Source organism: Rhineura floridana, chromosome 18 (genome assembly GCF_030035675.1).
Source record: "Rhineura floridana isolate rRhiFlo1 chromosome 18, rRhiFlo1.hap2, whole genome shotgun sequence".
Lineage (NCBI taxonomy): Eukaryota > Metazoa > Chordata > Lepidosauria > Squamata > Rhineuridae > Rhineura > Rhineura floridana.
Window position 1 is genome coordinate 16,252,543 of NC_084497.1, and position 21,821 is coordinate 16,274,363.

General features: G+C 47.2%; 1 protein-coding gene across 8 annotated transcripts in view; it reads left to right on the top strand.

Moving 5' to 3' along the window:
- Positions 1 to 16,128, top strand: part of ZNF362 (zinc finger protein 362) — a 51,557-nt gene extending 35,429 nt beyond the window's left edge. For all 8 annotated transcript variants that reach the window (XM_061602048.1, XM_061602050.1, XM_061602053.1 and 5 more), the window contains 7 exons: positions 80 to 143; positions 2,580 to 2,826; positions 4,315 to 4,636; positions 6,543 to 6,767; positions 10,017 to 10,095; positions 11,656 to 11,814; positions 13,058 to 16,128. In XM_061602048.1, coding sequence (XP_061458032.1) covers positions 81 to 143; positions 2,580 to 2,826; positions 4,315 to 4,636; positions 6,543 to 6,767; positions 10,017 to 10,095; positions 11,656 to 11,814; positions 13,058 to 13,174 — 1,212 coding nt within the window. In that variant the 5' untranslated portion in view covers position 80 and the 3' untranslated portion in view covers positions 13,175 to 16,128. The remainder of the gene's footprint in view (positions 1 to 79; positions 144 to 2,579; positions 2,827 to 4,314; positions 4,637 to 6,542; positions 6,768 to 10,016; positions 10,096 to 11,655; positions 11,815 to 13,057) is intronic.
- Positions 16,129 to 21,821: the final 5,693 nt, after the last annotated feature.

Sequence of the window (21,821 nt, forward strand, 5' to 3'; positions counted from 1 at the left end):
TGAGAATTTCTGTCGCCGTCATGGCCAGTTCGAACCCATAACCATCCCTCTTTTTCTTCTTCTTTTGCTTTCCCTTCAGGATGGCGGAGCCGCGCTTTAACAACCCCTATTTCTGGCCACCCCCTCCCACCATGCCCAGCCAGGTAAGGAGCCCCTCTAGGCAATGCTTCGTAGCCTTGCAAATAAGTCCACATTTGCACACACCGAGTCTTCAGAGGGACCGTGGAAGCCGCCTTAGATCGAGTGAGACCTTGGCTCATCTAGTCAGTATTGCCTGTTAGGAAGGAAGGAATTTGACAGTTATCTCGTTTTTCCAGGCTTGCATTCAGTTTCTGCATTACTTTGCAAAATTATCATTATTATATAGTTACTGTAAACTGCCCAGAGAGCTTCGGCTATGAGGCGGTATATAAATACAATAAATAATAATAATAATAATAATAATAAATGTTTATATCTCGCCCTTTCTCCCAGGAGGAGCCCAGGGTGGCAAACCAAAACGCTAAAAAAGTTTGATGATACTTCGTTTTACACATATTTGTCCTAATATACACAATTGTGTAATTGTGCCTAACGCACACATTTTTGCAAGCATTTTTTGTTCGTTCTTTAAAAGGATACACGCATTTTTGTACACATTTTTTGTTGGAAAAGTTTATTGCAGAATTTGAAGACGTGCGAATTTCAAGTGAAAGCTGTATTTTGGTTCAAGAATTGTTTCAGGAAGCATGAATTAGGTAGATTTGTATGAAACCCCAAGCTGGATTTCTTCCTCTGTTGTCTACCCTGACTGGCAGCAGCTCTTCATAGTTTGAGACAGGAATCTCTCCCAGCCTTACCTGAAGATGCCAGGGATTGAATCTGGATCCTTTTGCATGTAATGCAGGTTCTCTAACCACTGAGTGCTTCTCCAAATTCCTCCTAATCGGCTTGACTCCACATATGTCCATAAGAAAAGCAGGGTGGGAACCATCTTTTGTTAAGCTTGTTCTCTGCCCTGGTTATCTGGAGGAGATATCTGCTCGCCCAAGGAGACTAGTGGTTTATAAGCCTGATAGTACATGCCTCTAACCACTTAGAAAGTGGGATTCATAAGTAGGATGATGAATGATGCATGGCTTATTTTATAAGGGCAAGAAAAGACACACACACACAAAACAACAACCCCACAACACTTTCAGACATGGATGTAAGATCTGGAGTCTTGGAGAGTGAGGAGTCTCTTGAGAAGCAATCAGTACAGGATGGTCGTGAAGAAAGGCTTCGCCCAGTGGAGATTTGCTCCAATAAGACTTGAAATGCAGAGGAAGAAAGTGGAATCTCAGATGTGAAAACATTACATGATGTGTGACTGTTATGTGGGGAGGCTCATGTTTTCCCACCTGGCCAAGCCCTCTGCTTTTTAGAACAAGGACAAGCGTGGGACAGACGAAACTGCCTTATACCGGCCGCATCCACACCAGGCATTTATTCCACTTTAAACAGTCATGGCTTCCCCCAAAGAATCCTGGGAAGTGTCGTTTGTGAAGGGTGCCGAGAGTTGGTAGGAGACTGTTATTCCCCTCACAGAGCTCCAGTTCCCAGAATTCTCTGGGAAGAGGGGTTGCCTGTTAAACCCCTCTGGCCATTGGAGCTCTGTCAGAAAAGCAGGAGTCTCCTCATAGCACTCGGCACCCTTCACAAACGAACCTTCCCAGGATTCTTTGGGGGAAGCCGGGACTGTTTAAAATGGAATAAACATCTGGTGTGGATGTGGCCACTGTTAGGCTCAGGTCCATCTAGGTCAGTATTGCTGGCAGTGGCTCTCCAGGATTTCAGATGAGGGTGTCTCCCAGCTGTTCCTGGAGGTTCCATTAGGGGTTGATCGTGGGACCTCCTGCCACCACTGAGCTATGCCCCTCCCGCAAGACTGGGTAACACCATCTTAATTTGATCAAGGGAGTGGTTTTCAGGTTTTGTGTCCCAAGACACACAGGGAGTTCTTTAGAAGGTTGCCCAGGGCTCTTCCACAAGATCAGCAATGCAGACGAGCCTCCTTGTTGTGTATGACCCTAGAAGTGGTGGGCGGCATTGCTTGCGCTCAACGGCAGCCACTCTGTTGACAACAGGGCGATGCCTGTGGCCAAGAACCTGAACCGCTACACCACTTGAACTGAGGGGGGACTCATGAGTAGGCCCCAGGAAAGGGGAAACCATAGCCCTCCAGCTGCTGTTGGACTACAATTTCCATCATTCTCAGCTAGCATGGCCAATGGTCGGAGTAATGGGAGCTGTAGTCCAAAACATCTGGAGCATGCCAGGTTAGAGAAGGCTGGTCTAAAATCTGAATGCTGCTCCTTGGAAGAGACAGTCCAGCATGCTACCTCCTTGTCTGCAATCTACCAGTTCTGTCAAATCCAATAATCTCAGGAGAGGGGTCTTGTAGGCCATCTAGTCCAACCCCAACGCCAGAAACTGAGGGCAGGAGGAGACAGGCTCAGCTGCCCCTGCATGGCATGGCTGGGGCAATGGTCTTTTTTCTCCTCTCCATCTCTCTCTCTCTGTACTGGTTGACAACCTTCCTCTCTTCTTTCCACCAGCTGGACAATCTAGTTCTCATCAACAAAATCAAGGAGCAGCTCATGGCAGAGAAGATCCGGCCGCCACACTTGCCCCCAACGTCCGTGTCTTCCCAGCAGCCTCTGCTGGTGCCCCCCTCTCCCGCGGAGGGGAGCCAGTCGATCATGTCCATTCCCAAGCTGCAACAGGTCCCTGGGCTGCACCCCCAGGCTGTCCCCCAGCCCGATGTGGCCCTGCACGCCCGCCCAGCCACCAGCACCGTCACAGGTATGCAGTGGGCGATGACTGCCGGTGTCACGGGTCAGCGATGGGGCAACGTTCAGGCTGGGCTGTGCATGTTCTGTGGTTTTTGTGCAAGTGTGGAGCGAGTATGCGGTTCCTGAACGAATCCCAGCTTTCATTTCAATTACATATAATAATAATAATAAACTTTATTTCTACCCCGCCCTTTTTCCAATAGGACTCAGAGTGGCTTACAACTAAAAACAACACCATTAAAACATACAGAGCATATTATTAAAAAAGAATTAAACTATGAGAAAAATTAAAACCATAAAATATAGGTTAAAAACAGCGGACAATTTAAAATAATAAAATCATATAATGTAATCACCAAACCTATGACACTTAATCCTGGTTGTTCTCTATCCCAAATGCCCGCTGAAATAAAACAGTCTTTACTTGTCGCCGGAAAGACGGCAAGGAGGGAGCTGATCGCACCTCACTCGAAAGGGAGTTCCAAATATGTGTGTGTTATATACATAAACATGCACACACACAATTTGCCAGCTGGTGCAGAGCGCAGCGGCTAGACTGCTGATGCGGGCGTATGCCACCCCTGCTAAAACATCTGCCTCTATCCTTCCAGGCCAGGTTCAAGGCTCTAGCATTGATCTAAAAGCCCTGAACAACTTGGGCCCAGGATACCTTAATGACCACGTTATATCCCAGCTGAGAGCATCCAGGGGAGCGCTGCGAATTGCTGCCCATGTTACAGAAGTCTGTCTGGCTTCAAGTACAAGCTGGGCATTTAGTGTTGCTAGTCCCGTGCTGTGGAATGCTCTTCCAGCAGAGATACGACAGGCAGAGCGGGTTTTTTTCTCCTCTTTTTGCAAAACGTAGTATGGTGGCAATGGGGAACAGCTTAAGCAAGGAGAGTGGGGGCAACCTGTATTTTTAAAATACCAACATTTTGTATCTCCTATAGGTATTTTAACTAATGTATAATTAATTACTCTTTAATTAGGAAACACCCATGTCATGTAATTCATTCGCACGCTCCATACAGCTTGCAAACAGTAGCTTTCTTGGCAAAGGGCAACTTAGGTTGGTAGCCGGCTGTCCAGGAGGGGTGGGGAACGTGTGGTCCTCCACCTTCCATTGTCCCTGGCCATTGGCTGTGCTGACTGGGACTGTCAGGAGCTGGAGCCAATCAGCATCTGAAGGGCCACCCAGGTTTAACAATCCTTGGTTTCGCAGACCTACCAGGCATCCTTTGCATGCAGAGAGCGTACCAGGAAACATGACCCCAGATCCGCTGCTCAGGATCCCACGTCGGAAACATAAATGGGGAAAGCTTCCCCTGAGAGTCGCAATTTTGAAAGCCGGCGGTTTTGCAGTTACGGAGCGTGGGGAGAAGCGAGCAGGGGAGTGTCCCTCCTCAGTTGTGCTTTGAATTGCTGGTGTTGTCCAACACTCCCCACCCACCCCAGCTTGTTCTGGTATTTATCTTGGCCTCTGTTTTTTCCTCTCCAGGTTTGGGGCTGGGGTCCCGTGCCCCAGCAGTCAGTACCTCGGAATCCAGTGCTGGAACGGGCACCAGCACCCCCTCTACGCCCACCTCCACCAGTCAGAGCCGCCTCATTGCCTCGTCGCCCACTCTCATCTCAGGGATCACCAGCCCCCCACTCTTGGACTCCATCAAGACCATTCAGGGTCACAGCCTGCTGGGGGCGCCCAAGACGGAACGGGGTCGCAAGAAGATCAAGGCAGAGAACCCGACGGGACCTCCCGTCCTGGTGGTGCCCTACCCCATCCTAGCCTCGGGCGACATCGGCAAAGAGGGCAAGACCTACAGGTGGGTGTGGAAAGGACGTGGTGGGGGGCAGGGCATTCCCCTGCCAGCTTGTCTCTCACCCCACCAGAGCCTGGTGCTTGGGTGATACTCTCTGTGAAATAGGGGCATCATTCTTGGAATGTGACAGTTGAAACTGGCGGTGGGCGAAAGGCCGTTGCTCAGCAGTAGAACAGCTGCTTTGCGTGCAGAAGGTTCCAGGTTCAATCCCCGGCATCTCCAGGTAGGGTTGGGAGAGCGCCTGCCTGAGACCATGAAGAGCCACTGCCGGTTGGTACAGACCACGTGTGGGGAACCGTTGGCCCTCCAGATGTTGCTGAACTACAACTCCCATCAATCCCACAAGCATGACCCAACGGCCAGGGATGATGGGAGTTGTAGTTCAGCAAGGTCTGGAGGGCCAAAGGCTCTCTGCGCCTGGTTTAGGCAATACTGAGCCAATGGTCTGACTCTGTATAAGGCAGCTTTCAACGTTCCTATTAGATTATTACTTTCTTGGCTGGTTGCCCTACCAGGGATTGCCAGTGTGGTATAGCAGTTAGTGTCAGGCTGGGCCTAGGGAGACCTGGGCTCAAATGTCAACTCCAGCCTTGGGTCAGTCATCATCCCTCAGCCTAATCTACCTCGCAGGGTTGTTATGAAGACAAAATGAGGGAGGAAGAACCAGATACTCCACCTTGCTCTCCTCAGAGGAAAGGCAGAATAAAAATGTAACGATTCACAGGGTCGCCATAAGTCGTAATCAACTTGAAGGCACATAACAATAAACTTAAATTACATTTTTTAAAAAACTACCTGCACGCACAGAAGGTTCAGATGGAAACCTTCTTAACGTGCTACTTTTCTATGGGCAGAGAAACTTTTCCCCATTTCAGAGCATTTTTGATGTAGAGGAATGTTCTCAGATGAGATCCCCCTGCCTGCATTTTGAAGTGGAACAGTCCAGTAGGTGCTGCACTACACCATATTTCTGAATGTATAGCCCTGCTCTCAGACCAACCCTTTTTCCTGTGTGCCTTCCATGGAGGCTCAAGTGTCAAGACTCAGTGACTTTTCTTTCTTTCAACCAAGGCTGATAGCAAATAAAATGTGGACTGCTCTGTTCTGCATCCCTGTGCCTCGGTCGATGCCCTGTGGGACCCTCTTGGCCTCTCCTTCTTCCATTGGCCTTGTACCTTTATCTGCAAAGAGTGCCAGGAGAAGTCCTGAAGAGCTGCTGCCAGTCAGAGTAGAACTACACTGGTCTAAATCAGGATAATGATCCTTGTGTTCAAAACACTTCACATGCTTTATCTCAGGGATGGGGGACCCTTTCCCCGCCTATGTACAGGCCAGGCATCTGCAAGAAGTTTTTCATCTGCAGGAAGTTCTGTTGTAAGAAGATCAAAGCAGAGGGGAAAATGTCTCAGCAGAGAGGTAGACTTGTGTTCCTTGCGAATAGGCAAAAACCATCCATCCATTTTGCAATTGCATGCGCACCATTTTCAGGATGCAGTTGCAGTTTGAGGCTTTCAGTAGCTGTAAGGCAGGGCTTGCAGTTCAGCTGTGCGTTTGCTTTCTTCTGCTGGGATTACTGGGTTCTTTTTGCCTTTTGCAGAGTTAGGGCAGACAAAGGGTTTTGGAGAGCTTTTTTTGCAAACTTTGTTTTTTAAATATAAGGATGGAGAAAATGGAAGATAAAATTTGAGTGGCGTTATTAAGAATTAAATCTATACCTCTGTTTATTAGGGAAATAGCTGTGTGTGAGAGAAAGTGTGTGTGTGGGGGGGTCTGGTCCTGCCCACTTACTGGAATGTGGGGGGGAATGCTTGCTTTATAGGAAGATAATGCTAGTCTATTTAGCTATTGTCATTCATGTTTTGATGCAGAAGTGTGTCTTCAGTACCCCCTTTCTTCTTGACTTCTCCAGGTGTAAAGTCTGCCCACTCACTTTCTTCACAAAGTCGGAGATGCAGATCCACTCCAAGTCCCACACAGAGGCCAAGCCCCATAAGTGCCCCCACTGTTCCAAGTCCTTTGCCAACGCTTCCTACCTGGCGCAGCATTTGCGCATCCACTTGGGCGTCAAGCCCTATCACTGCTCCTATTGTGAGAAATCCTTCCGCCAACTTTCCCACCTCCAGCAACACACCAGGTAAGAGACCTGCTTGCTTGTGTTTGCCCCGGGATTCATTTGTCTGTATCACACTTTTGCGCAAGCACAGGGACGAAAGGGGCACACATTAATTCAGTAACTGGAAATCCCTATGTTCACAACAACAGTAATAATAAAAAAGCAAGCCTCTAGTCCTTATTTATTTATTTATTATTTGATTTATATCCCGCCCTTCCTCCCAGCAGGAGCCCAGGGCGGCAAACAGAAACGCTAAAAACACATCAAAACATCATAAAAACAGACCTTAAAATACACCAAAACAAAACAACTTTAAAAACATTTTTTTAAAAGCTTTAAAAACATCGTTAAAAGAGGGTTAAAAAAAATTGGTTTTAAAAATACAATAAAATTAGAAAGCAATTCTGACACAGACTGGGATAAGGTCTCCACTTAAAAGGCTTGTTGAAAGAGGAAAGTCTTCAAAAGGCGCCGAAAAGATAACAGACCCTGCCTAATATTGAAGGGGAAGGAATTATGGCTTTTGTGTGTCTCAAGCTCCATACCTCAACACTGACCAGCAACATCAGAAGGCAGAATGACACACATTTTGTAGGATTTGTTTCTTAGTGGATTGATTAAACTAGCGATTCCCAGTTGAGGGGCAGGGGGAGACCACTTGAAAATTACTGGGGGTCTCACAGTACTGACCATTCACAAGAAGAGTCTGGCTGTTGGGTCATCTAGTCCAGCAGATGTTCTTACCGTGACTAATCAGATATCCCAGTGAGAAGCCCACAAGGAGAACCTGAGCGCCACAGCACTCTCTCCTGGGATTCCAGCAGCTGCCATTCAGAGGCACACTGACATAGCCATTGTGGCTAGGAGGCACCGATAGTCTCTTCCTCCTCTGCAAATTGTCCGGTCCTCTTGTAAGGCTAAGTGGCCGTTGCAGCATCTTGTGGGAGTGACTTCCATCGTTTAACTCTGCGCCGTGTGAAGACGTACTTCACTTTGTCTGTCCTGAATGGGACTTCTGTAACTTATTTATTCATGCCCCGCCTTAAGCTCTGTGGATCTGCCAGGCAGTTAACAAGATATTTTAAAATATTTTAAAATTAGGATCGTAGAAAGATGCCTTAACCTGAGTCGGCCAACCAGTCGATTTGGAGCAATATTGTCTATGCTGACTGGCAGTGGCTTGCCAGGGTTTCAGACCGTGGGCGTTCCCAGCCCTGCCTGGAGATGCCAGAATTGGGGATTGAACCAGGGACCTTCCGCAGACAAAACAGGTGCTCTGACACTGAGCAATGGCCCTTACCTATTCCGATGAAAAATGTCAATAAAATCCGAGTAAGCTTGGTAACAAAACTCAACAGACCGCAGAATTAAAGGCTGATGCATCCAGAAACGGACACCGTAAGTGTCACCCAAGAAGAGAATAGCCTTTGCTCAGTGCCTCCACATTTTGGGGGCACCGTTGAGAAGGCCCTGCGCCTGACTGGTGTTGGAGGATGTTCATGGAGCAGGGCTTCCAAGGAAGATTGTAAATGTACAGGCCGGTTCATATAGGAGAAGACCGCCCTTGCGATATCCCAGATGGTTGAGGACTCTGAAGGTCACATTGAATTGAGCCTGGAAATGGGCTGAAATATGTTGAAGATCTCATAAAAGCGGCACAATACGTGGCTAACCCTCTGAAGGCCACGTGTGGGACCAGTGGCAGGTCCTTCTTTTTCAAGGCAGCCCACAGATGTCTCCAAAGCATGACTTGTCCCACCTGGATTGTTCCTAGTCAGGAAAGGGTGCCCTTGAAGAACAAACTTAAGCTGGTAAAAGAATTCAGAATCCAGTTTCCCATGGTGCAGAACGTGCAGTGGCTAGGTGCTCTTTGCCTGTTCACATGCATGTTTGAAGTTAAAATTTAGGCGAGGCAGCGGAGGTGCGCTTAACGCTGCGTGTGTTGGTAGAGTTTGTGCAAGGCAGGAAGTTCAGAGCTGAGGCAGGTTGTACGGGGGCCAGGATCCCCAGGGTAAGACTGACCTGAAGCTCTGATAGTTAGAGGACCCCTCTGACTCCAAAGGTGAGATAGCAGTGTGGCTCCTACAACAGAGCACACTCTCTACTGAAACCCTGAGGATCTGTGGTTGTCATTTTTGTTTCAAATGACATGTTACTAGTCCTCAGCAGTTTCACAGAGAAGCTTTGGAAAATCTCTTCATCAGTTACTGATTTCAAGTTTTGATGATGTAAATCACTTTTGTGTAATATTTTATGTAAACGTCTTAGAGGTTTTTACGATTAAGCAGACATCCCATTAAATAAACAAACAAACAAATAGCAGACCTTGCCTGAACATACAATGCAATCCTATAACCGCCTCTACTCAGCAGACCTATTGAATTCAATGGGGCTTACTCCCACGTAGGAGGCTTTAGGATTGCAGCCTAACTTTCTTTCACAGTTCAATGCTGCCCTCTGTATAAATATACTCAGGGCAGCTTTCACAATTAAAAAACAAAAAAAAACAAATCTTAAAAAAAAAAACCAAGCAGATGAAACAGAATAGGAGTAAAAATCAGCAATGAAAGCATCACAGCTGGGAAGATAAAAATAATTTATCCTGGCTTTGGAAAGAGAGCCAGTTGGGTGCCAGGCAGGAGCCTCTGCAGGGAGAAAATTCCATAAATGGGCTATCACCAGCGAGAAGGCATCTCTCCCTAGTTGCCGCCCACCTAACTTTCAAAGTTGAGGGACCCAAAGGAGGTAGTCTTGGCACAAGGGCAAGCTAATGTAGAGGTGCTTTTCTTTTCTGCTCCTGGGGTCTAATGTCCTGTTCCCAGACCATGTTTGTATATATGGAACTGGCCTATGTATCTGCTGTGTGTTTCGGAAAGCTGTTTGTCTCTCCGCTGTGTATTTGGATACCTCTTAAGTGATCATAACCCAATTTTGCATGATGGTTCCCAAGATCAGGGAACAGATTCTCTTCTTTGTTTGGATTCATTTGCATGCCTCTTTGAATCAAGATGGTGGACTGGACATTTCACAACTGTGCTGATTTTAACTACTGATTTCACAACTGCACTGATTTTTTTGGTTATTTAGAATTCCCAACAATGCCGAATATGAGGCTGTTAAGTGTTTTTATATATGGAATTGTTTTTAACTGTTGGCATTTTTGCTGTGAAATCGCTTTTAGATGTTTCGTGGGAAGTGATTCATAAGCTGAACCAAATAAATAAAATATTTAAAGGGAAAAAAACCCTACCTCACTGTTCTCCCTTTCAGAATTCACACCGGAGACAGACCCTACAAGTGCCCTCACGCCGGCTGTGAAAAGGCATTCACTCAGCTTTCCAACCTCCAGGTCAGTAAGCTGAGTAAGGTGATTCAGGAGGTCAAAATGGGGCACAGCATTTGAGGGTTGGAAAGAATTGGGTACGTATTTGTGTAGCAAGGGAGGGAATTCACTCACAGCTGAGGTTTGCTTATGCTGAATGTACGCATCTCATACCACAAACATAAAAAATTGTGGCCAATGGTGGCCACCCAGACATCTTTGGAATCTCACAAGCTTGGCACAAAGAGAAGAGTGCTTCTCCTGTTATTTGATCTCAGCTTCTGATGTTCAAAGGTCTGCTACCTCTGAACATGGAGGTTCCACTTAGTTATTAAGATAATAAGTGACTAGACCAGGGGTGGGGAACTTTTGGCCCTTGAGATGTTGCTGAACTGCATCTCCCATCATCCCCAGCCAGCATAGCCAATAGTCAGGGCTGATGAGAGTTGTAGTACAACAACATCTGGAGGGCCAAAGGTTCCCCATGCCTGGTCCAGCAACCCCAGCTAGCATAGTTAATGCTTAGGGATGAGGAAAGCTGTCATTCAACATCTGGAGGGCACCATGTTGGCTGCCCGTGCTTTATAAGTAGAGAAGATGAGCTCTGCTGGATCAGACCGAGGGTTGTCTAGCATTGTGGTTCACACACAGGCCAGCCAGGGAGAGAGAAACGCACGGAGGGCCCAAAGCACCCAGCCCACTTCTGGGATGCCGCCCCCCCAACAGATTGTCCATTGGCCATGCTGGCTGGTGCTGATAGGAGTTGGAGCCCAGCAACGTCTGGAGGGCACCATGTTGGCTACCCCTGGCATAAAGGGGTTGAGCGTTTCCAGCACACATTAAATTGCCTGCTCAGTTTCCCAACAACACGGATTTCTTCAGATGCATGTTTACGATGCACCCGTGAAAAGGAATACATGCATCCCTCTGAACCTCAAATCTGTCCAAGGCCTACTTCGCAGCCTGGGCGTTCTCGCCTGGCTGGGATGTGTGCTTGAACTCTTGACATCGCCTCTTCCTTACCTGGATAGAGGAGAGGAAGAGTGTGTGTGTGTGTGTGAAAACTAGCCGACTGTAGAAAGGTGAAGTTTAAATCCATTGCTCTGCCCACTTTTGCCCCTGGCCCCACCCACCCTCCACTTGCCCTCGGAGATTGGCCAGAAGGGAATGCAGCCCACAGGCTGAAAAGGGCCCCCCGCCCCTGCTCTAAACTCTCCCCAGAGTGCGTGATGACCCATGGGCACTGTCCGCTGTGGGTCCCGCTTTGAGGCACGCATGACCCTCTGACTCGGGGGTCATTGTCAGGCCTGGAGCAGAGGTAGCCGCAGTGATGCCTCTAGCTGCTCTGGGCTGCCGCTCCCATGATTGTTAGCCACGCTGGCGTGGGCTGATGGGAGTCTGGTCTCCAGTGTGTGGCGGCGGGCACCACGCTGCCTCCCCCTGACCTGGAGAGTCCCCCAGCTCTGCCCGGCCCCTGCTAAGTTTTGTTTTGGGGGGGGCATTCCAGTGGGGTACCATGCGAAAGGGCGGGGGGGGGTAGATGGCCTGCTTATTTGCCTTCCCTTTCTGCCTCCCTCCTCTGTCCAGTCTCACCAACGGCAACACAACAAGGACAAGCCATACAAGTGTCCAAACTGCTACCGGGCGTACACAGACTCGGCGTCGCTCCAGATCCACCTCTCGGCACACGCAATCAAGCACGCCAAGGCCTACTGCTGCAGCATGTGTGGGCGGGCCTACACTTCAGTGAGTAAGGGGTCGCGGCCGAGGCAAGACACGCCACCGTCTGGCATTAGGAGAGGCGCACTGCAACTCGGCCATTGCCCTTTCACCAGGGGATTGTCGTTAGGAAGCTGCCTTGTATCACGTTCGCCCATCAGTCTATCTAGCTTAGCATTGTCTGCGCTGACTGACAGTGCTTCTCCAGGGTTTCAGGTGAAACCATTCCCAGCCCTACTTGGAGATGCCGGGGCTTGAACCCGGGACCGTCTGCACATGTGTGACAGGCTTTCCCCGTAGTTCTGTGAGGAGAATCCAAGCAGTTTCTTGGAGATGGGGGCAGGGAGCTGTGATAATTGATAAAACTGATTAGCTCTCCAGGGGGGAGGGCTCTTTCAGCCAGAGGCCGCAATCCAGGAGCTGCCAACCCTCCGTAGACTACTTTGTGTGCAGAGGGCAGGGGTCACCCACCCCACGTCTGGCCACAGCGGCAAAGGAAGAATCTCGGCTTGTGTTGAAAAAGCACCAAATTCAAGCCATGGCGGGAAAGGAAGAATGAGGAGGGCCCACTGGAGCCTTGGCAAAAGCCACTCTAGAGCTTGTGGCCCCTGGCGTTTGCCTGATGCTGCCCTGGTGTGTAGGTGCCAGGGCTGGGTGATGGTGCTTGGACCCTGGGGCATCTGGCAAAGGTCAGGCTCTGTGTGTGTTTGCTGGAGGGGGGCATTTACATGAGTGCCCAGAGCACCAGCCATCGCCTTTGCGGAGGTTTTAGGCTTGGCAGCACTTTGACAAGGAGTGCCCCTGTCTCCCCGCTCTCTAGCCCAAGACAAAATCTAATCTTGAGTGTAGGTGGAGTGGGGATTCTTCTGCTGTGTGGATCGCAGCAGGACTTGAGGTGGGATAGGGGCACGGGCTTACGCCTTGCTTTAATTTCCTCTGTGATGAGTGGGGGGATTGCTTCCCTCCCCCACCCTGCATTGAGCAGGGGGTTGGACTTGATGGCCTTATAGTCCCCTTCCAACTCTACTATTCTGTGATTCACCCTCCCCCTCCCCTCTCCATCTGCCTCATTGCCATGTGGGACCTGTTGCAAGCAAATGATATTCCCTCGCCTGCCCCCAAAGCATGCTGTGTAAGAATCGGGGCAGCGGAGGGGGTACCCAGATGTGCAGAAATGAATATGCATTGGCTGGTAGGTGTGGCCTCTTCCCACTTCCTCCAAACCTGACTTCCTTCTTTCCTATCTTTCTCTCCCCCCCCCCATTGCCAGGAGACCTATTTGATGAAGCACATGTCAAAACACACGGTGGTTGAACATCTAGTGAGTCAACATTCTCCCCAAAGGACGGAATCTCCTGGCATCCCGGTCCGGATCTCACTCATCTGAATCACGGAGAGCCCTCCCTCCCCTCCTGCGTGGCTGCCCCCTCTTGAACTGCAGAGGAAGAGGGAGGAACAGGGTAGCAATCACACGTCACGATCGTTGTGCAACAGCATCTCCTCAAGGCCTTCTGCGTCTCCCTTGCTGTCGGCCAGGACAGAGAGACTAAATCTGGCCTTGCAAGCAGCCTTTGGACCCTTACCACGCTTGGGTAGGGGAGAGGGCATTGGGGGGGGGGAAGACAAGTGGGAAATTTCTCCAATTTTGGTGGCAGCCACAGACAATTCCAGAGCACTTTGAACATGCACACCTCTCCACTCCCCGCAATACAGCCCCCCCTCCTCACACAGGTACCCCCTTTCCTTTGAGGTCGCCACCTCTCCCCCCCACCCCAGCCCTGGGGAATCCCCTAAACTGTTTTAATTTTGGATACAAAAAAATAATAATTCCAGTACAGAGCAGAAATGTACGATGCAGTTAGAACAGGGAAGCGGCCCCTTTCTTGACTCATGTGGAGCTTCCATGGGACCCTTTCAGCCGAGAGGTGCCTGGTGCTCTTTGCGGCGCTGCCAGGAGGGCTGGGGATGAGGAGGCTTACGAAGCTGCAGTGCCACATGTTCAAAAGCCACGCCCGCCTTGCTGGGGTTTTGCAGCCAAGGATTACACCATTCCACAGAGAGGGGAGGATGCCCCTGGGGTCACAGGGAGGCCTGCCCTTTTCCAAGACATGGAGGGGAGAAGCGCTTTTGGAAGATTGTACAGTTGACTTGATGGGAGGCACGCTGGGAACTGGTGGGGCGGGGGGGGGCAAGGTTGCAAGCCATCGCAACAGCGCGTAGTATTGTGCCTCTTCGAATCTGCACAAGGCTCTGTTTGGCCCATCAGCTTTGTGGCAGAGTTTAAAAGCCTGTATTTGTGTAGTGGGAACGCTTAACTCCGCTTCATTACTGTATGGAAGAGGGGCGTTGCTAGAGGGGGGGGGAAAGGGGCAGGAAGGGGTGTCTTATGAGGCAAGAAAAGGGGCTGGACTGCGTGTTCCACATTCTCTCTGCCCAGGCCTGTGTAGATAGAGTTAGGCTCACCCACCGTACGATGTACCCTAAAGCCCATTGCTTCCGGCCCTTGTCTCAGTGGGGCACTGCCAGCCAGAACCAGCAAAGCCAAAAGGAATTTGCAAGATGTGGTTTGGGGCAGAAGCTGGTTTGGTGGTTGCCTCTTGACTCTGGCTGCCCCACCCTGCAAGAGAGCTCTGAACCTCATCCCTCCGCCTGCCTGTGCACCTGCAAACCGGCTAGTGCCCATGCTACTGCCTCCACGGGTGTCTCAAGTCCCAACTGGCAGGGTTGGGGAAGGTATGCCTTCCCATGCCCTCCCAGTTCCCATGTGCTCCAGCCAGCATGGCCAGAGGTGAGGGGAGTTGTAGTGCCAACGGTGGCTGAAGGCCACAGCCCTGGAGCCCAGGGGGGAAAAAGTGATTCCTAACATGGTAGCTCATTTCCAGTTGACTAGTGCTCGATGGTGCAGAATGGGTGAAATTATCTGCCTTGTCCAGGGACTATAGTTTAATGGGGTGTGATCGCCTTAGACCAAGACCTAGCGGGGTTATAGGAGGACCACCTCACCTGGGTTGTTGAAGAGGAACCACAATCTCGCCAAAGATGTATTTCAGCAGAGGAATCTGGGTTTTAAAAACATTTTCCAGAGAATCCTGAGGTTCCCAAAGGCTCGCCCACATGCAAAGCCATAGCGTTAGACATGTTTCTAGACTGCACTCACTCCGTGTGGCTGGGCCTAACAGAGCTGACTGATGTACCTGAGAACTGAATGCACCCCAGAAGTCCCATAAGCAAACAGTCTGTGGAAGCCACACTGATGAAAGGCGCTGAGAATATCTGAAGGCCACAATGATAAGATGAACGTTGTGTGATCCTCTACTCCGGCTTTCTTATGTGCAGCATCTTTTGCTGCAGGAAAGCTTATCCCAGAGTTGTGAGGTTGTTTCCATCCGATTCCTTGCAAAAGGCCGTTTTGTTTTCATACACAGACAAATTTGCTAATCCAAGATCAGCAGGCGAGCACAACAGATTCTTAAAGCAACTTCCCTTGAAAAAAATAACCACCAGATGAGGGGGTTATTTTCTTTGACTCATTTTGGTGGCTTCCCATTTCCCCAAATCTTTCAGTCCACGGCTACATCTTGGCTCCAGATCACTCTCACCCCCCAACAGGAACCCCCACATGGTTTTCTTCGCTATCAAAAACTGCAGAGAGGAGGGTAGAGTCAGCAAAAAGGATTTGGAAAATGATGCTACACCTCCCTCCAAACCAGGTCTTTTGGCAATTCCCTAAACGCCACACCTCAGCAGGCACACTGGAGCCCCCCTCCCAAAAAAACAAAACTTAAAAACCACCTCTATATTATATATCTTTCAGTTCCATTTTTAAAAATATGAATTAACTATTTTTTTTATTAAAAAACTTTTTAAGCCTTAAAAATATATAATTTTGATCATTTTTTTTATCAGTTTCCTTTATCGCTGTTCATATTGATTTGATCCTTTCCTTGTTTGAAAGTCTTGTATCCTTCCATTTCCCTCAGTTTGAATTGTTGTATGATATTCAATATTGTAGCCTTTTTTTTTGTCCGCATGTTAATAACAGTGTAAATAGGACTCTTCTGCATAATGTTAACTTTTTTTCCTATATAAAATTGCCCAGGCCACATCTAGCTAGTTATTATTACCTTATTGCTGAAAAAGGAAGAGTTTTTAAAAGGGTCTCTCTCCTCACCCACCCCCTTCCCCTCGAAAGTCTTGCATTGTGGTAACAAGGACAGGTGGGAGGAGGCCATTTTCTCCCTGATCCCAAAATTCGTTTGCATTGTTTTGAAATGGAAATGAAAAAATTGCTTTGTATTTCTCTGTTGTGGAAAAATAATAAAAAACAACTTTTCAACCTTGGGCCAGATTAATAGGGTGCCACTATTCTGTTTCAAGGAGGCATGGCTGTAAGAGGAGTTGTCACTGGCTGGCTTGTATGATGTCAGCAGTGGGTGTGGCTCCAAAAGCACATCTTCATTGGCTCAGGAAGAGGAGGAATAACGTCAAAGCAAGAAGTTAATTGGCTGGGCCCATCCAATGGGGCAACAAGGCCTTTTAGGATTGGGGAATTGACTTGCTATGGTGACAGGTGCTACCCTCCACTCCCATCCGCAGTTATAGACAGCCCGTGCGGTGCAGTGGTTAGAGCAGTGGTTCCTTCCCACGGACCACTTGATTATTGCTAAGTTTCTTGGCAGACCACTTAATGATTTTCCTGCCTGTTGTCGCAATTGTTATAGGCTGTGCTGGATGCTTTATGATTTTTAATTGTATCAGTTTTTTTGCTGCTGTAATTTATATTGCATTTTTATTGCATTACAATTTGCATTGCAACTCTGAGCTCCTACTGGGAGGAAGGGTGGGATAGAAACCTAATAATCCAGTAATTTTGTAGAATTCAGATTGTGATACAGTAAAACAGCATAAGAAACCAATGGATGTGCCATCTCCTGTCTTGAACCACAAGTCCAAAGACCACCAGAATGAAGATTATAGACCTCTTGTCAGTTTGGGAACCCTGGATTAGGGTTCAACACACTACTTAAGCATGAAACTCATTGGGTGTCCTTGGGTTAGTCAACAACTTGCAGCCTAACCCTACCTCACAAGGTTGTTGTGAGGATAATATGGAGATATAATATCCATGTATGCCACCTTGGAAAATTGGAAGGACAAATATCAATTTAAGATATGCAGATGATACCATACTACTAGCAGAAACTAGTAATGATTGCAAACGAATGCTGAAGAAAGTTAAAGAAGAAAACACAAAAGCAGGACTCCAGCTGAACATCAAGAAGAGTAAAGTAATGACAACAGAAGATCTTTAAAGTTGACAATGAGGACATTGAACTGGTCAAGGATTATCAGTACCTTGGCACAGTCATTAACCAAAATGGAAACAATAGTCAAGAAATCAGAAGAAGGCTAGGACTGGGAAGGGCAGCTATGAGAGAACTAGAAAAGGTCCTCAAAGGCAAAGATGTATCACTGAACACTAAAGTCAGGATCATTCAGACCGTGGTATTCCCGATCTCTATGTATGGATGTGAAAGTTGGACAGTGAAAAAAGTGGATTAAGGGAAAAATCAACTCATTTGAAATGTGGTGTTGGAGGAGAGCTTTGCGCATACCATGGACTGCAAAAAAGACAAATAATTGGGTGTTAGAACAAATTAAAGGAGATCTGTCATTAGAAGCCAAAATGATGAAACTGAGGTTATCATATTTTGGACACATAATGAGAAGACATGATTCACTAGAAGAGACAATAATGCTGGGAAAAACAGAAGGGAGTAGAAAAAGAGGAAGGCCAAACAAGAGATGGGTCGATTCCATAAAGGAAGCCACAGACCTGAACCTACAAGATCTGAGCAGGGTGGTTCACGACAGATGCTGTTGGAGGTCGCTGATTCATAGGGTCGCCATAAGTCGTAGTCGACTTAGAGGCACATAACAACAACATACCCCAATAGCCTTGTTGGCTTGATTCAAAAAACCAAATCAGTGTTGCAAGCTTGCACTAGACAAAGGTTAATTTCTGGCTCTGTGATACTTTCAGCATTTGACGGCCAGCTGCCTCTGAACACCAGTTGCTGGGAATCACAAGTGGAGAGAGTGCTGTTGCACTCAAGTGATGTTTGTGAACTTCCCATTGGGGCACCTGGTTGGCCACTGTGAGAACGGGATGCTGGACTAGATGGGCCACTGGCCTGATCCGGCAGGCTCTTCTCGTAAACAGGCCACGTTTAGAAAATGCCCATTTCATAGAAGAAAAACTGGCAATGCACAGAACCGGTAAAACACAGACATACACCCCAAAACGAACAAAGACAGACAAAAAAGCAAGCAGCCACCTAAACCAGACAGGGATAAGAGACCTGGGTTCACACTGATCACCCTGCTCAATCAGGATCAAAAAAATTTTACTTCTGTTTTGTTGTCCAGACTGAGCGGTGACTGCAACAGTTGTGGACCCTGACCAATCAGGGTTCATACCCAAGAAATGCATTGCGGCCCCAGCGTATTGCTTGCTTATCGATGATAGTAAGAGATGGTATTCCTCTTTGGCAGTGATATCATTAAACACTTACAAGGCCTTCAATTGCCTCAAATGATCAAATCTACTTAAGGTATTTAGACATTACCAGCTAGATAATTTATTGCTATAATTGCCAAGTTATATAAAGCAAATTTTGCTGTGGTCCACACGAATGATTTGGCTGCACCCCCAATTCCAATCAGGAGAGGTATCAACAGGTATCTCCCCACTGCAAATTGCCCTCTCCTGTTGCTTTACTACATAACCCACTTATTTCTGACTGCTGGGGAAGAGGGGGGGAAGGGATCATTTTTTGAACCTTTATGTGGGTGATATAATCTGCATGTTGGAAGACCCCAAAACAGCTCTGCTGGAGCTGAAAACAAAATGTTCTAAATTTGAAAATGTGGCAGTCTTAAGAAACAAGTTGGACAAATCTCTTACGTATTTTGGAATTTAATCCTAACAAGCAGTTGTTGTTATGTGCCTTCAAGTCTGTTTCAGTTTATTGCAACCCTATGAATCAGCGACCTCCAATAGCATTTGTTATAAACCACCCTGTTCAGATCTTGTAAGGTCAGATCTGTAGCTCTCTTCATTGGAATCAATCCATCTCTTGTTTGGCCTTCCTTTTTCTACTCCCTCATTTTTCCCAGCATTATTGTATTTTCTAGTGAATCATGTCTTTTCATGATGTGTCCAACATACGATAACCTCAATTTCATCATTTTAGCTTCTGGTGATAGTTCTGGTTTAATTTGTTCTAACACCCAATTAGTTGTCTTTTTCGTGGTCCATGGTATCCACAAAGCTCTCCTCCAACACCACAAGTCAACATTTCCTCTAGGATGCACACCTTAACGTGGTGAGGGGGTTTCAGAGTGTTGAAGAAGCTGAGAGCAATGCCGTCAGGAGTCTAGACCAAGAGGCTAGACTCCTAGCAGGGGCACCCAAGGCGGAATGGTCAAAGCTGAGACACCAGACTAAGATGCATCCAGACTCAGAGGAAGGCAATGGTAAAACACCTCTGAATGCCTCTTACCACAAAAACCCTATGAACAGAGTATCCAAAATGCTATTAGAACTACAAAATTACAAAAAATTATTACTACAAAAAATTACAAAAATTACGTAACATCCCTATTTGTAATAAGAATTTCAAATATTCAGGTGCCTGCATCCCATAAAAATTTGAAAAAAATGTATTCTTTAAATTTTGTTCCTCTGGTCATGGAAGTAAAACGCAAACAAATGGATCTGCAGCCGTCAGTATTGGGCTGGGTGGCTGCAGCTCAAATGAAAAACATCCCAAAGTTTTTGTATCTATTTCAGGTGGTCCCGATCAGGTGTTCGCTCACAAAGTGGCAGAAAACGATGAACAATTTTGTAAAAAACATCTTTGCTTGGCAATGAAGATTTATTGTAAGAAATGGAGCGGAGGGAGATGGGGATTGCGGCGCTTATATTATGATGCGCTCCAGTTAACAGAGTTGTGGTTTGTTATTAAGAAACCTGATGAAAAATGGATTGGATGAGAACTTACGAATGTCTCATACCCTTTTATCTTTCCACAAGCTACCAGAGTCTTTAAACCGCCCAGAGAGCTTTGGCTGTGGGGTGGTATATAAATGTAATAAATATGTAACAGAAAATACATAACCCCTACACACTGCGTATGTTTAAAGTTTGGAAAAAATGGCAACATCACATTTCCCCTGTCTGTTCACCCGATGCCATTAGGATTTCATCCACAGGTGATCGGGACAGGTCTGCAGAAGATAATTATGACCTGGGAACAAAAAGATTTATTTAGGTTAAAAGACTTTTATGTTGACAACAACCCAATTTCACTGGAACAAATTAAAACAAAAGTGGGACCCACAGGGCTACACTGGTTGCAGAAACACCAACTTAAAGTTGGATTAGGAAATCAAGCCCTGAGACTACCTGCTTGTAGAGAACTTACTGCATTTGGACATACAATGCTATGGTTTGGAATCAATGGAAAGGGTATGGTATCAGTTGTATATACGGTATTATTAGAGTGGTCTGCTGGCTCTCTTTTGGGTCTTAAGGTTATTTGGGAGAGTTACACATGAGTATTAGTGAAGCCCAGTGGAAAAACATGTGGCTGTCCATAAGTATGTTTTAGCCTGTATATCCAAGAGTGTTCACTACAGCTTGTGTAATTTCTGGTCTGCCTTCTGACTGCTGGCATGCATGTGGGATAAAAGGAATTTCTTTTCACTTATGGTGGGAATGCCGCAGTACAGGACTTTCGTAAAGCCTTTTATTTGGAAATTTCTTGAATTCTTGATTATATTATGATGACCCCTCAATGTTTTGTTGCTAAACCTTTGGGATGGACACATGAAAAATATTTGGTCCAAAATAACTTTTGAGATGGATGTTGATGGCTGCTAGACTTGCCATAGTAAAAAATGCTTAATCTGGATGACCTGAGGGCCTCCACAGAGATAGAAAACCCTGAAAGCTTTTATGCAACATGGTGGGACTTTTATTTCCTATGTTGCAGTTAACAATCTTTTAAACTCTTTCCCGGCGCCAATGCATGTAATATGGTTGTCTTAAATTTTATTTTATATATGGACTGTCCTTGTTTTATGTGATATATTTCTCTCTCCTCTGATGATGCCCCTGAAATTCCTTTTGTTTTGTTATAATAAAAACCTTCTAAAAAAAGCAGCCACCCCAAAACAGGAAACCCCCAAACAAAACAATAATCTGCAATTTGTTAAAATGGGATGAGCAGGGGAGCTTGGTGGGCACCACGGTTGGTTCCTCCCTCCCACCCCGAATATGAAGTAGTTCAGGCTTGCTAAGAAACGTTTTATAAATCTTTAGAATGTGAGAAGAGCAGCTGAATCAGGCCAAACGGGGCCCCATCTAATGCAGCGTCCTGTTCCCCCAGTGGCCAATGAGATGCCTCTCGGGACCTGAGCGCAACAGACCTCTCCTCACTTGTGCAGTCCCAGAAACAGGTCCCTGCTTGCCATCTGTAAGCTCTTTGGCAGCAGCGGCCTGTCTGCTTCTACGGATAGTGCTACATTAATACAGTAGGGCCCTGCTTTACGGCGTTCTGTTTTCTGGCGTTCCGCTGATGCGGCAGCTTTCAATTAGGGGAAATTCCCCGTTTTAAAACCAATTTTGCCGCATTTTCGCGGCATGCGACCCATTATAGTCAATGGGTTCCGCTTTACGGTGATTTCCGCTTTACGGGAGGGGCCTGGTCCCTAACCCGCCATATAAGCGGGGCCCTACTGTACACGATAAGAATTAAAGAAGGCCTGTTCCTAAGTTTGGTTTCGAATTGCTTTGACACCTGCAGCCACTCCCATTTAAAAAAAAAACACACCACAGTCTTGTGGCTCACCTCTTCAAACCGCATGCATCAAGCCGCTAGACCTGTGGGTTTTCTCATGGAGAATCGTATTGATTATCAGGCTAGAACAGGAGCAGCAAAGCCTGGCTGTCAGACAACAAGAGCCAT